The sequence below is a fragment of the Hylobates moloch genome, unplaced genomic scaffold (genome assembly GCF_009828535.3).
Source record: "Hylobates moloch isolate HMO894 unplaced genomic scaffold, HMol_V3 SCAFFOLD_3, whole genome shotgun sequence".
In the NCBI taxonomy this organism is placed as follows: Eukaryota; Metazoa; Chordata; class Mammalia; order Primates; family Hylobatidae; genus Hylobates; species Hylobates moloch.
The window spans coordinates 172,743,857-172,757,808 of record NW_026652278.1 but is presented as its reverse complement, the minus strand read 5'-3'; the positions used below and the strand labels follow the sequence as shown (position 1 = coordinate 172,757,808).

Sequence of the window (13,952 nt, the reverse complement as noted above, 5' to 3'; positions counted from 1 at the left end):
TTTTATATTACCAAGAATACCCCTGAAGATGAAGCCCATTTTTGGATCCTCAGTTCTCATGATAACGGAGTCTGATGACCTAGAGTCAGCTTTGGCATGGGCTAAGCCAGAGCACCCTTTTAAAATGAGGATGGTAATGAGACCAACCCCATGGGGTTACTGTGAGGGTTAAATGAGATAATGTATAGAGTTTAATGCTGAGTGCACCATGGGTACTTAGTAAATAGTCATTGCTCTCATGATCCCCACCACCACTATTATCTCCCTAGACACCAGGAGAACAATTTTGTGAAGCAACTTTGGACTTTTGCATGTATATAGTTATAAATAATTCAGTGCCTGCAAATGTAGAAGCTGATTTAAGTACCTTGGCCCTTATGGTAGGAAGGTCTCTGGGGCCCCTTCACCTTGACCCTCTTTACCTTTAGAGCTTTTTCTTTCTTCACACTTTCATGAGGAAGTATGTGCCTCTCTGAACTGGATTTCTACCGAAGTACCATGGAATCGAAACAGTTCAGTGCTTTTAAACTTCTCATGTTGCATGATATTTGTCATTTGATTCAAAATTACGTGATAAAAGAAATGGAGGAGGTAAACTTGCCAGACAATTCCTGTGTATGTTTTTGCATTTGTGCCCCTGGGTATTTAGTCTTTTCGGTTTGCACCAAGGCTTCCGCGGAGGAGTAGGGCATGTGAAATGGAGCAGTTGCTTATGGACTCATCTCAGTGGATGGTGTGGATGTCATTCATAGTGCATGCACAGCCACAAACAAACAAACAAATGCCATTTAACTTGATCCTTGGAAAGGTATTTTTATGATAACTTTAGTTTTTAAAACAAATATTTAGAATGTCATGGAGAAAGAACAATGATATTACAAATGCCATCATAAAGGAACCTTAGGGAGACTATTTTAAAGAAATTTTGAATCTAAATATTTAACGCTTTTCTTATTTTATAAGTATTTTATGTATTTGATTGGTAAGGTAAAGCACATACGTATTGTTAGATAAACCCGACTTAAAGGAAATAATACTTTTAAATGACTACTTAAGGTTTCAAATTTTATAAAAATATTCAGGAAAAGTATTTTTCCACTTTCTAATAAGGAGAAATAGTTTGCATTACATTTTTTCATTTCAGAACTAAAGAGTGCTATTACTCACTACATTAAGCCTGCTGTGTGCCAGATTAATGTGTAATATAAGTACAGTTTAAGGAAAACGATGCTGATTTTTCTGTATAGCCTGATAACAATAATATATTCCAAGGACTGAAATAACTTGAAATCGACTGCAAGCCCCAAATCCCTTATTTGCAATCCAGAATGCTCTGAAACTGAAAGTTATCATCATGACGCATTTGGCAGGACAGTCTGCCCTGAATTGACATGAAGCTATTCATAGCTTTTATTTATCCCGATCAGTGTGCATGTTCGTGTTTCGCTGCAGAAATATTAACTGTGTTGGATTAAGGGGTTCTGCCCTAATTACTTTCCGGGGTGCTATGTTCCTTGTGGTGTATGGTATATGTACCGCATTATCTTGCTAACTTCCACACACTTTTAAATTCTGAAGACTTTATCCGGCCCCAAGAATTTGAATAGAAGATGGTGAGCCTGCGTCAGTATACCTAGCCCCTACAACCAGAAGCTTCTCACATCCTGGTGTTTCCAGGAACAGTCGCTCTTTATATCTGTTTCAGGTGTCAGTATTAATGAGACCCCATTCACGTTGAGAAGTGCTCCATTTTGGCTTGGTCACCATACTGACCACATACCGTAGTTCTTGGTAACGGCCAGTGCAGTGTTGGTGAACATCAGTACATTTCTAGTGAATTCCCACGTTTAAAATAAACAAGATCTACATAAACAGGATTCAAGGTTGCATCTTGAAAACCTAAATTCATTTCAAGCATTATTGATAAGGTATCCCCGACTGCCCGTCTAGACTGCATTTCCCACGCATTGGTGCACGCTTCTTTTGATGGCAGCTCATCCTTCTCCTCACTGCGATTGCCTGTGTCCCTGTCTTTCTAGGCTGCAAGCTCCTTCCGTCATCACGTATCACTATGCTGGGCGTATATAGCCAGTTCATTATTTAGTCAACTAATACTTATTGAGCGTTGGCCTTTGCCCTACTCTGGGCCCTGGGAATAGCATGCTGAACAAAACAGAATTGGCTTTGGTCCTCATGGAGATTCTCGTCTGCAGATTTGGGGGACTGGTCTGGTGAGATGGAGAAGGCTTGCTGTCAAGTGACTTTGAAGGCAAATCTGAAAAATGAGTAAGAGTTAGCCTGTGAGAGGGGATGCTCTTGAGGCTGAGGGGCGACAGACACAGAGCCTTGGGACGGACCCCTCGCTGGAGGCTTGGTGGGGTAAGGACAGGCTTTAGGCAGTGGAATGATGAGAGTCTGTTTGTGCTTTTGGAAGGATGTTCTGGCTGCAGGGCAGAGCTGGGTTGGGGTTGGGGGCCGAGGAGAGCAGTCTGAATGGCTGCCTGGTCCAGGCTTTGTGGAAGGAAGGAGCGGTTCTTCACCCCGGGTTTCGGTTTCTGTTCTGAGTGTGGGAGCTGTTCTTGGACAGTGCTGTGTGCTCTTCTCCGGAGTCTGAGGCCAGGGGAGTGACTGCAGTGTTCAGCCAAGTACGAGCAAGTGGAACTGACGGTTATTCAGGCTTCCGTCTTGCACACGTCGAGGAAACGTTGTAAACAAGAAACAAAAAGCAAAGCCCTTACTCATAGTGGGGCTTTCCTGAGCCAAGTGCTTGAAAAGCTGTGGGAGTGGGAACCGTTGTCATGATCGAAAATGAAACTATTCTGGGAATGCCAGCTTTGGGGCGCTGGGAACCCTGAAGTGTCCTGCAGAGAACTGGTGGTGGAGGGGCCTCTGGAGGACAAACATCTACAATTTGCAAATCCATCAGTGACCCAGCGATGGCACTTCTGGCGGTTTTTCTTCCACCTTAACTTTGAGGTGAGACAGTGTGACTTGGAAACCAATTCTGTGCTTTAAAATGTAAAATATAAATAACTTCTATTGAATTAGCACAGAAGTTTGGCTGGAGGTAAATCTTTGGTGCCTAAATCTGAGCGCTTTTCTCTCAAATACGCACGAGAGCTCTTTGGCGGTCTTATTTTTCCTCTTCTACACAACCGAACAATTTAAATGAATTATGGACCATCACTCCTCATCTCCCCCAGGAAATGAAGCTTAGAGCCTCCTTGTTCAGCTAATTGTTGCTTGATTAAGCTGCCCCTTATGGATGGATAGATAAAGTGATTGATGCATGTGCTTATTAATACCATCCCCGTGCACGGAGGAAGAATAAACCGCCAGCAGCTTCATTTAAGCACCACAAAGGGGGTTTCCTAGAGTTTGTTGTATTTGCAGAAAGGCTGTCATCGTCTTTCCCTCTGTCCTGGAAATTACTTACCTACTTGGTATTGTCTTTCTGGCCAAGTCGTTTTCTTCTGAGCTAATTTCAGACTTCCACTACAGTTCAACAATAGTACAAAGAATTATTTTTTACACCTTTGGAGAGTAACTTGCCAATACTGACATCGCATCACTCCTGAGTACTTGAATGTGTCTTTGCTGTAACGAAGACAGTCTCCATTGAGACCCCGGCACGACCATCAGACTCAGGAAACCAGCACCGCTGCGTGAGTCCCCTCCCACCCGCAGACCCCGTTCCTGTTGGAATGTCTCTGTCATGTCCCTTGCAGCAGGAGTCTGATGCAGGACTAGGTGTTGAATTTCGGTGCCCTGCCTCCTTCATTATTCCTTGACTTCCATGAATTTGACACTTTTGACAATGACAAGGCAATTATCTTAGAGAATGTCTATCCCTTTGGGCTTGTTGACGTTTCTGGTTATGCATTTCTTACAAGAATATCACGGCGGTGAGGCTTTCTTCTTCTTGCATCCTTACAGGTGATACATGCCTTTGATCTGTCTTAATTGGTAATGTTCATTTGATCTTTTAATTAAGGAGCCATCAGTCAGGATTCTCCATGATAAAGTTAGTCTTTTTCCCTTTGTCATAAAAAATATTTTGTGGGAGGTATTTTTGAGGCTATGTAAGTATCCCATTTTTCACCAGCCTTTTACCCACTGGTTAGCATCCACTGGTATTTCCTGGCTGAGTATTACTTTGATAGCTACCAAATGTCGATCTTCTAAGTCCATCATTCTTCCTACGTTTATTTGTTTGCATTCTACATTATGGGAAAGCTTTCTCATTCCCCTATTTATTTATTCGTAGATTCCAATTTTGTTCAATGACAAATACATTTCAGTCATGTATTTGGGTGCTCAGATTGTCTTAGATGTGGCCAGTGGAAGCTGCATCAGGTTGGGTTCTGTTGTCTTTTTTTGACATGTTGCTATTATCTTTTGAGCCCTTCCTTACTTTCTGGCCCAGGCTTATCTTTTGCTTTCCCTGCCCCAACTCTGGAGTCAGCCATTTCTCCAAGGAGCCCTGATTCCTTCTGGTGGAGGATGGTGTTTGGAAACCAAGATTTGGGCACTGCCTGTGCTCATTGCTGTTGGGGTCTTGCTGTTCCCAGGCCCTTTTAGTGGCAAGGTTAGAGAATATGTGTATTAGTTACATATATACTTACACATATGCATGCTTTTTTTTTTTTTTTTGAGATGGAGTCTTGCTCTGTCGCCCAGGCTGGAGTGCAATGGTGCGATCTCGGCTCACTGCAAGCTCCACCTCCTGGGTTCAAGCAGTTCTCCCTGCCTCAGCCTCCCGAGTAGCTGGACTACAGGCACCCGCCACCACACCTGGCTAATTTTTTTTCTGTATTTTTAGTAGAGACGGGGTTTCACCGTGTTAGCCAGGATGGGCTCAATCTCCTGACCTCGTGATCCGTCCGCCTCCTATGCGTGCTTTTTTACCTCTGTATTTATTTCTGTGTTTATTGAGATAGAAAAAGCACAAATTCAAGTCAAGTCCTCCTAGTGCCACAGCCTGGGTTATTATAGTTTTCTTTCTTTCTGTATCTGTAACTTCCTTCTCCAGTAGTCAAAAGCCTAACTTCCATTACCCTGGTATGTAATATAATTTACCCAGTTGCCTGTGTGTAAACGGTCTTGTGTCCCCACGGCTGCCCCACCACAATGACGATGCCCTCCTCACCTCCCTGCTCTGGCTCCCAGCCCCTGCACAGGGCTGTGGTCTCCCTGCTGTGTCTATCCTCACTGCCCACATGGCTTTCGTATTCTGTGTGCCAGGTGGCTGCTGCCCCAGCCACCCTAACAGGTGCCCTATTTCTGCCAATTCCTACCCTGGCTGCATCTGCCCCTCCACCCCTAGTGTCTACTCTGTTAGTTTCCTGTGGCTGCCATAACAAATTACCACAAACTGGGAAGCATGAAACAACAGAAATTTATTCCCTCACAGTTTTGAAGGCCAAAAGTTGGCAATTAAGGTATGGACAGGGTTGGTTCCTATTGGGGACCCTGAGCGGGAATCTGCCCCATGCCTCTCTCCTACCTTCTGGTGGCTGCTAGCAATCCTTGGCCTTCTTTGGCTTATGGAGGAGTCACTCTAATGCCTGCCTCTGTCTTCATACAACATTCTCCTTTCTTCTATGTGTGTCTGTGTCCAAGTTTCCCTCTTCTTAAAAGGACGCCAGTCATATTGGATTTAGGGCCCATTCTAATCTGGTATGACCTCGTTTAACTTGATTATATCTGCACAGACTCCACATGCAGAAAAGGTCACATTCACAGGCTCCAGGTGGACACGAATGTTGGGGGGCCACTGTTCAACCCAGTACATCTTCTTTGCTGCGTTGCATCAAATGGGCTTTTGGAGTAAATCATTCATAAAGGAAGGGTGGAGGAAGGAAGGGTAGAAGGAAACTCAGTTGTTTTGAGAAGAATGTTCTCTATTACTATATTCTTCTTCTTCTTCTTTTGTGTGTGTGTGTGTGTGTGTGTGTGTGTGTGTGTGTGTGATGGAGTCTCACTCTGTCGCCCAGGCTGGAGTGCAGTGGCATGATCTCAGTTCACTGTAACCTCTGCCTCCAGGGTTCAAGCGATTCTCCTGACTCAGCCTCTTGAGTAGCTGAGATTACAGGCGCACACCACCATGCCCAGCTAATTTATATATATTTTAGTAGAGACGGGCTTTCACCATGTTGACCAGGTTGGTGTTGATCTCTTGAGCTCACGTGATCTGCCTGCCTTGGCCTCCCAAAGTGCTGGGATTACAGGCGTGAGCCACTGTGCCTGGCCTATTGTTCTTATTTTCTCATCTAAAATTAGGGCATCTTGCTGACATAAGGACAGTCTTGGAAAACTCAGGACTTAAGAATGAGCACAGGATGGCACTCAGTGTGATGACATTGGGCTGTTCAGGAAACACGTTCACTTTCTGTTCTGTGCCAACCCGGGGTTGGGGCACACCCCCGCCCCCCAGAGGCCCAGTTCCAGGTCAAACAACTGTCTCTTGGTGCATGTTGTCAGCCCGGTGCATGCTCTGAGTTCTGTAAGTGTGAGTGAACGGGGAGCTCTGACTGTCATTGGTGCTGTAGGGGAAGAGAGCAGTGTGTCAGCACGTGGACTCTGCTGGGGACTCATGGGGAAGCCACCATAGTACAGCAGGGCCTGGAAGTTTGTGCGTGGTCCTTGATTGCCTGGACCTGCCCCCCACTTTTTTCACATTATGTTCTATGCATTCCTGCACAAATTAAATATTCCAGACAGTAGTTCTCCCTTATCCGTGGTTTTGCTTTTAGTGGTTACAGTTACCCATGGTCAACTGAGGTCTGAAAATATTAAATGGGAAATTCCAGAAATAAACGATTCGTAAGTTTTAAATTGTGCACTGTTGCAAGTAGCATGATGGAATGTAACATCCCACCTCTTCCTGCCCAGGATATAAATCATCCCTTTGTTGCGATAAGGGGATCTTCTGTAGTCCCAATACTCTATTATTTGACTCTATTACATTTTCTTTAAACATCTTCCTACTGTCTGGTATTTGGGTTAGTTTTCCTATTATAAATAATGCTCTTTGAACAAGATTGACCATAAATTTGTGTCTGCAGAAACTATTATTTGTTAAATATCAACTATTGATGGATCAGGTACTAGGCTAGGCACGTTACACATCTTATTTAATCCTTACCGCAAACCGTGCAAAAGTTATCCTGTTTTACAGAAGAGAAAACTGAGGCATAGGGTCTTGGGTTCTATTACCTTCTGCGTTTGGTTCCTGAAGCAGTGCCCTGGGAAGTGGCTATAGTTGCCAGATGGAGACCTGAATGGCTTCTACAGTTGTGGAGACGGTGACCAGCACCGGGGATTTCTGAATTTTTTGGGCAATGGCTTGTTGATTTCTCATTTAAGGTCTCATTTTTATCACTATACTGTATATGAGATAAGGTCCCTCTCCTTATCTCATATACAGTATAGTGATAAAGCATCACTAGGCAAGGCTGGCTCCTGCCCACTTGTCATGGATACGGGAGCCGCCGAGGTCTTACCTGGTCTCTGCCCTGCCCTTAGGGGGCTGTGCTGTCCTGGAGTCATGTGGCTGTCAGACCTCGGGTGCCATCCTGCGTCCTGAATTGCAGCTGCCATCCTACTCCATGGTGAATAAGGATAGGCCTGTGAAGGGCCTAATCACTCATTAGGAAGTTGCATGTTGCCAAATTAATGAGCTAAGGGTCAGACATGATTGATCACCATTAATACCCAAACCATTTCCTAGGGCTGTCATCTCAGCAGGAGTTGTGGTCATAGATGAGTCTACACTGGCTAGGGAAAGCTTTCTGGGATGGGTGGATTTAAAACTGTCTCCTGGGCCGGGCGCGGTGGCTCACGCTTGTAATCCCAGCACTTTGGGAGGCCGAGGCGGGCGGATCACGAGGTCAGGAGATCGAGACCACGGTGAAACCCCGTCTCTACTAAAAATACAAAAATTAGCTGGGCGTGGTGGCGGGCGCCTGTAGTCCCAGCTACTCGGAGAGGCTGAGGCAGGAGAATGGCGTGAACCCGAGAGGCGGAGCTTGCAGTGAGCCGAGATCGCGCCACTGCACTCCAGCCTGGGCGACAGATCGAGACTCCATCTCCGACGCTCTTCCGATCTTGGACCCCTGTCTCCTGGATTTCTCAAAGAACTAAAAATAGAACTGCCATTCAACCCAGCAATTCCATTACTGGGTATATACCCAAAGGAAAAGAAATCATTCTAGCAAAAGACACCTGTACTTTTATGTTTATTGCAACACTATTCACAATAGCAAAGATATGGACTTAACCTAGGTCCTCATCAACAGTGGATTGGATAAAGAAAATATGGTATATATACGCTATGGAATAGTATGCAGCCATAAAAACAATGAAATCATTCACAATAACAAGCATGGAGCTGGAGGTCATTATTTTAAATGAATTAACACAGAATCAGAAAACCAAATACTACCACATGTTCTCACTTATAAGGAGGCACTAAACACTGAGTACACATGGACATGAAGATGGGAACAAGAAACAGTGAGGATTCCAGAAGGGGAGAGAGGAAGTAGGGCAAGGGTTGAAAAACTACCTATTGGGTACTATGTTCACTACTTGGACAGCAGGGTCATTAGGAGCCCAAACCCCAGTGTCATGCAGTATACCCATGTAACAAACCTGCACATGTACCCCCTGAATTTAAAACTAAAAGCAAAAACAAAAACAACCTGTAATCCCAGCACTTTGGGAGGCTGAGGTGGGTGGATCAGCTGAGGTCAGGAGTTTGAGACCAGCCTGGCCAACATGGTGAAACCTTATCTCTACTAAAAATGCAAAAATTTGCCGGGCGTGGTGGCGCATGCCTGTAATCCCAGCCACACAAGAGGCTGAGGCAGGAGAATCGCTTGAACCTGGGAGGCGTAGGTTGCAGTGAGCAGAGATCGCGCCATTGCACTCCAGCCTGGGTGACAAGAGTGAGACTCTGTCTCAAGCAAAACAAAACAACCCCTCCCGCCCCGCCGCCCCCACCGCCGCCACCCCCACAAAGTACTTGGTATCAAGTGGTAAAAAACAAACAGGGCTGAGAGATTTAAGTAGGTTAGAGAAAGGAGTTTTGGGGCACAGGGGTTTTTTACTTCTTAGAGGGCCTGATACTAAAAATGAGGTCATTTTTAGAGTAGGAAGCAAAACGGCCCCATAACGAAGTGTTTGCTCTTCATATGTGCTGAAATGGCAGGAGGTGGAAATTGACAGATATTGAAGATGCTTCGTACTTCAGTGGTTTTCAGCACCTTAAATAAACGCCAATGTGAAATTAACATTAAGATAGTGACACGTTTGCCTTCTATGGGACTTACTTGTGCTTCTGAACTAGTTCTTCAGGTTCATCAGTTATGGGCTGGGCAGGGCACACTTTCCTCCCCTTCTGCCTTCAAAAGACCCTGCAAGCACCCAGGTGACCCTGCTTTATGGCAGAAGCAGCAACTAAAATGAAACAACTGAGTCATCTGCATCCAGGTGATGCAAAGCAAGGAAAAAGCCCCTCTGGTTCTCTCTTGTTTCCTTAAAGACAGCATGGAGGTGAAGGGGTGGAGAGACGGTGAGTATCTTTATTTTGGAGTATGGGAGTGTTTTCCTAGTCCGGACTACAAACGGGAAGCTCGGGTTCGCCAGAAAACGCAGCATGTTTTGTTGATGCCCACTCGCCAGGAAAGTATTAAGTGGGGCAGGAAGTGTGACTTTAGAAGGGGCTGCATAAAGGAGGCTGGGAAACTGCTTCCTGTGCACCAGGGCCAGCTCAGGAGCTGGAACGCTGCTTGGCAGGCTGTGGGGATCTTGCTGCGCTGGCTGTGTCCCCTTCCACACAGGCTCCCAGTGCAGATGCCAGGTCAGACGGAGGTGTGGGGCCCTCTCTACCTCTTGATGTGAACCCCAGTTTGGCCTGCCTGTGCGAGCCTCATATCCAAAGGCTAAATAAGGGCCTAAGACTCCAGTTCAAATATGAGTTCTACCACGCAGTAGCTCTGTGACCTTGGGAAGTTACTTAACCTTACATGCCTCAGTTTCTTCATCTATAAAATGGGGACCACAGTAGTACCCACGTTCTTGGGATGCTGTGAATCAGGTGAGCTTATCCTCTTAACGTGCTTAGAACTTGCCTAACACTGTTAAGCGCTTAATACTCCTTAGCTATTGTTAATACCCTCATGGTGGAGGATATTGACAACATCGTGATAAGTGGGACACTCCCTGCTGGCCAGCTGGTATCATTTTCAAGGGTTTGCAGGTCTAGATCTGGATCAGGCGGTTACTCACAGAGAAGCTCTCTTGCTTACCAACAGGTTGTGTTCCAAAGGTGATTAAGTTTGCAGAGTGTGCATCAGGCTTTTTAAAACTAAGCTTTTCTCAAAACAAAGCCGTTTCAGTAGCAGGAACACTACAGGGGTGTCACGAGCAGGTATTTTCTTTCCACCAGACACCTGACCACTCACTGTGATTTGGAAAGATTAGAACTGGCCTGGAAACTCTGTTTCCATCTTTGATGACAAAGCTTTCCTCGTTTATGGTAGCCACATTTCAGGTATTCAGGAGCCACCTTGTTGACTGCCCCGATAAATAACAAGTTAATTGTTGCAAAATGTCTACTGGATAGTGCTGGTGGTCTACATTCATTGGGTGTTTGCTGGGTGCAGAGTACAAGGCCTATTTAGGCCTAAGGAGCGTTGGTCTCAGTGGATTAAAGCACATCACAATGAACCGTTGACTTTAGGGCAGTGTAAGATGCGTGCTAACTCACTGTTAGAGGCAGTGAGTTTTATGACTTCAAGGGAGGGGGGCATGTATGTGTCTTGTGTTGGCCAGGCCAAGTATCGTGGAAAAGAGACATTTGAACAATCTTTCAAGGTATGGCGAGATGTTTCCAGGCTGGGCCTTTCTCCTGAGCCCCAGCCTCGCACAGCTAATAGCCCAGCCATCACCTCTTTTTGGGTATCCCAAAGATCTCCAACTCTGTAGGCCCCAAACCACTCTCAGTATCTCTCCTCAAACATCCCGCATCTTCTGTTGCAGAGTGGCACTCCCACCCGTCTAGTTTACGAAAGGGAAAAAGGTCACACCCAGATGAGTGTGAAGAGGGAGGGGAGGTAGACATTCAGCAAGAAGAGCCTTGCAGATCTCTTTTCTCTGTGAAGCTGGAGGCAGGGAGGGATCTGAAATTGCACCTGTGGAAGATGGGAACTGGACCTGAGGAGAGGAAGGCAAAAAAGATCTGCAGAGACTCTGAGAGCTCAGATGAGGCGATCAACCATCCATCTGCTGCAAGGTTCTCCAGCCTATCACAAATGTTTGCAGTGTGAGCAAACAAGACGGAGGCATGAGGCCCATTTGTAGAGGGAAAGTGGTCAGGCCACTGTGTGGGAAGGAGAATGGAGCCGGGGAATGGGCATTCTAGGGAGCAGGGCAGCGGGCCTCTGGAGCTGGAATCCCATGTTAACGTTGCTGCCCATGTTAATATATAAGCCTACATAGTCTTGTACTGTCACCCAGCAGACACGCAGTAAGTGTAGGCCTCCACTGTGTGGAATGTGGAAGTGGATAGAAGGGAGGGTGGCCAGGACGGGGACGCTGCAGCAGCTCAAGGCAGAGCGGAGCAGCCCCTGAACAGGCTGCAGCGGAAGCATGGAAGGAGGCCATGGGTAACGGGGATGGTCCGAAGGATGGAGACTGCACCCCTTGGTGGCTGACATGGCAGTGGGTGGGAGGGCCAGGGAAGTGGCTACTGAGCCAGGGAAAGTCAAGAAAGTGTCAGCAGAGAGGTCTAGCTGCTTTCCCATTCGTGTTCTTGCACTGTGTTTCTTACATCTGCCTAGGGAACTGCCCTTTGAGAGTTTGTGGGGACCTTTCTCAGAAAAGTACACATCTGGGTGAACGTTCACACATTGCATGTATTTTTAAGACTTGATCTCTGGATGAAGATCTACTGTTCTTGTTAGGCTGCATTGAGAACTGTTTTCTAGAGTGACCACTGGGTCATCTGCAGAACCAAGAACCAGTGATAGGTGACTTTTGTGCACACACACATTGGGGCCCCAGGTCAGTTTGCTCGATTGTGGTTCTGATGCAGCACACATTTCAGGTACCAGAGGAGTCTGTGGTCAGGGACAAGGTAAATTTTATAAAGTAGCTATGGGAGTAGCTTCCGAAAGGATATAGAAAACGTGCCTAATAGGAAAATTGTGCATAGAACGGCAAATATGTAAAACTGTAATCTGGATGATTTGCAGCCTGGAAAACTAGTTTTGTGGTATTTAAAAGCATTTTAGACTTTTAATTTCATAAACGTTTATATTCCATTATTGATGAAACCTATTCACCACTGGCCTCCTGTTTTCCCACGACTCAACTCGAGATGTTTATTAAACATCTGGAATCTGGAAGTCCATTGGGTTAATGGATACTAAATAACAGTGATTTTCATACTTAATTGCTTATCAAAATTATTCTAGGATAATAAAAAAAATTCCCAGTTCTTATTTCATTCGAGTGGGGCCAGGGACCTTTTTTTTTTTTTTTAAGTACCCCCGCTCCGCCCCGCTTTTTTTTTTTAAAGTTTTAAGGTGATAGCATTGCAAGGCAGTTTTGGGATAGTGGCATGAACAGAACAGAAAAGAATAAAGGTGGGCTATGATGTGTTTGGAGTAGCAGTCCTGCCCCATCATTCATCCTGAAAAATCTACATAGCAGGAGAATTGGTGGTTGAATTGCTTAAAACCTTATGAGTTTTAAGCTGGAGACTCCCATTCTTAAATGAATCTATGACTTTCTAAAGTTCAACAAAACTTATAAAAATCAGTTTTGCATTGGTGCAGATAATAAGTACACTGAGAGGCATGGTTTTTTCTGTATCTAGCCCTCCATCCAAATGTTAAACGTCTTTCTGATTTCAGGACTGGCAATGGCTGACTTCAGCCTTCAGGGTCCCATGAGAGTCTGGAGAGTGATTTGAATATCGCAGGCAGAGCAGGATTAAGCATGACCACATAGGAAGGTCTCAGGCTACCTCTCTCATATACAAGATTCTATTATCTTTGCTCTGAACGTGCTATTTTCATGCCATGAAGTTCTTGTATGTTTTGTTTGTTTCTCAGTCAGTATAGCTCTTAGGGTCTGCTTCTCCTTGTTCCTCTGTTTCTACAAAAATATTTTAAAAATTAGGCCAGGCGCGGTGGCTCACGCCTGTAATCCCAGGACTTTGGGAGGCCAAGGCAGGCGAATCACATATCGTCTTCTCCTGCATTCTGCTTCCCACAGTGCCCCCTCCCTCTCTCCGCCGTCCACATGCTCACACACCTGCACACACACCGTCGGGAGGCAGTCCAGCCTAGTGCAATGTTTTTATACCCCTTCGACCCCCAGGACCAGTGTAATATAATGTGATGTGACATTAAATGGAAGCGAACGTTTCAAAAAACAATGCTTACTTCACTTTGTTCAGGGTGCTCCCTCATTTTCCATTCTATCATATAGTAAATTAAAATTAAGTTAAAAGTGCTGATCTTAATGCAATAAACGATCCCACGACCCTCTGGTGGGTTGTTAACAGAGACTTGCAAAACACTGGTCTAGAGGTTTCTGGCATATTCTTTGGAGTCAGATGGATGTAGATTTGAATGTTTGCTTTACCACTTAATGGCTGTAAGTGGAGCTTTGTAAGTAGCTTCATTTCCTCATCTGTAGAATGGGGAGTAGCTACTCTGCCTCATGTGGCTTGTTGGAAGATTAAATGAAATAATGCGTGAAAGGCATTTGGGCTGAGGGTCAGGCTCCTAGTTAGGGCTGGAATGGTATTAATGATGGGGATGATGATGCTGATGTTCAACTTCTAACCCCAGCTTTCTCTCAATTTACATAACTTTCATGGAAATTCTTACTTTTGCTGAAAAAGCACACAGAAGTCATTGTGAGGAACCTGCAAG

The 13,952-nt window shown here is 45.3% G+C and overlaps 1 protein-coding gene across 9 annotated transcripts in view; it reads left to right on the top strand.

The window, feature by feature from the left end:
• IRF2 (interferon regulatory factor 2) overlaps window positions 1–13,952 on the top strand; it is a 125,659-nt gene that overhangs the window by 22,822 nt on the left and 88,885 nt on the right. For 5 of the 9 annotated variants that reach the window (XR_009212963.1, XR_009212962.1, XR_009212965.1 and 2 more), the window contains exon 1: window positions 2,600–2,976. The exons of 2 other annotated variants lie outside the window; for them this stretch is intronic. Coding sequence is in view for 1 of the 7 variants with exons in the window: in XM_032148991.2 (XP_032004882.1) it covers window positions 2,809–2,976 (168 nt within the window). In the remaining 6 variants the exon portion in view is untranslated. Of the gene's footprint in view, window positions 1–2,599; window positions 2,977–2,999; window positions 3,666–4,576; window positions 4,589–13,952 lie in introns of those variants that run through there. 2 more of the 9 variants (XR_009212967.1, XR_009212970.1) reach the window with 2 other exon arrangements.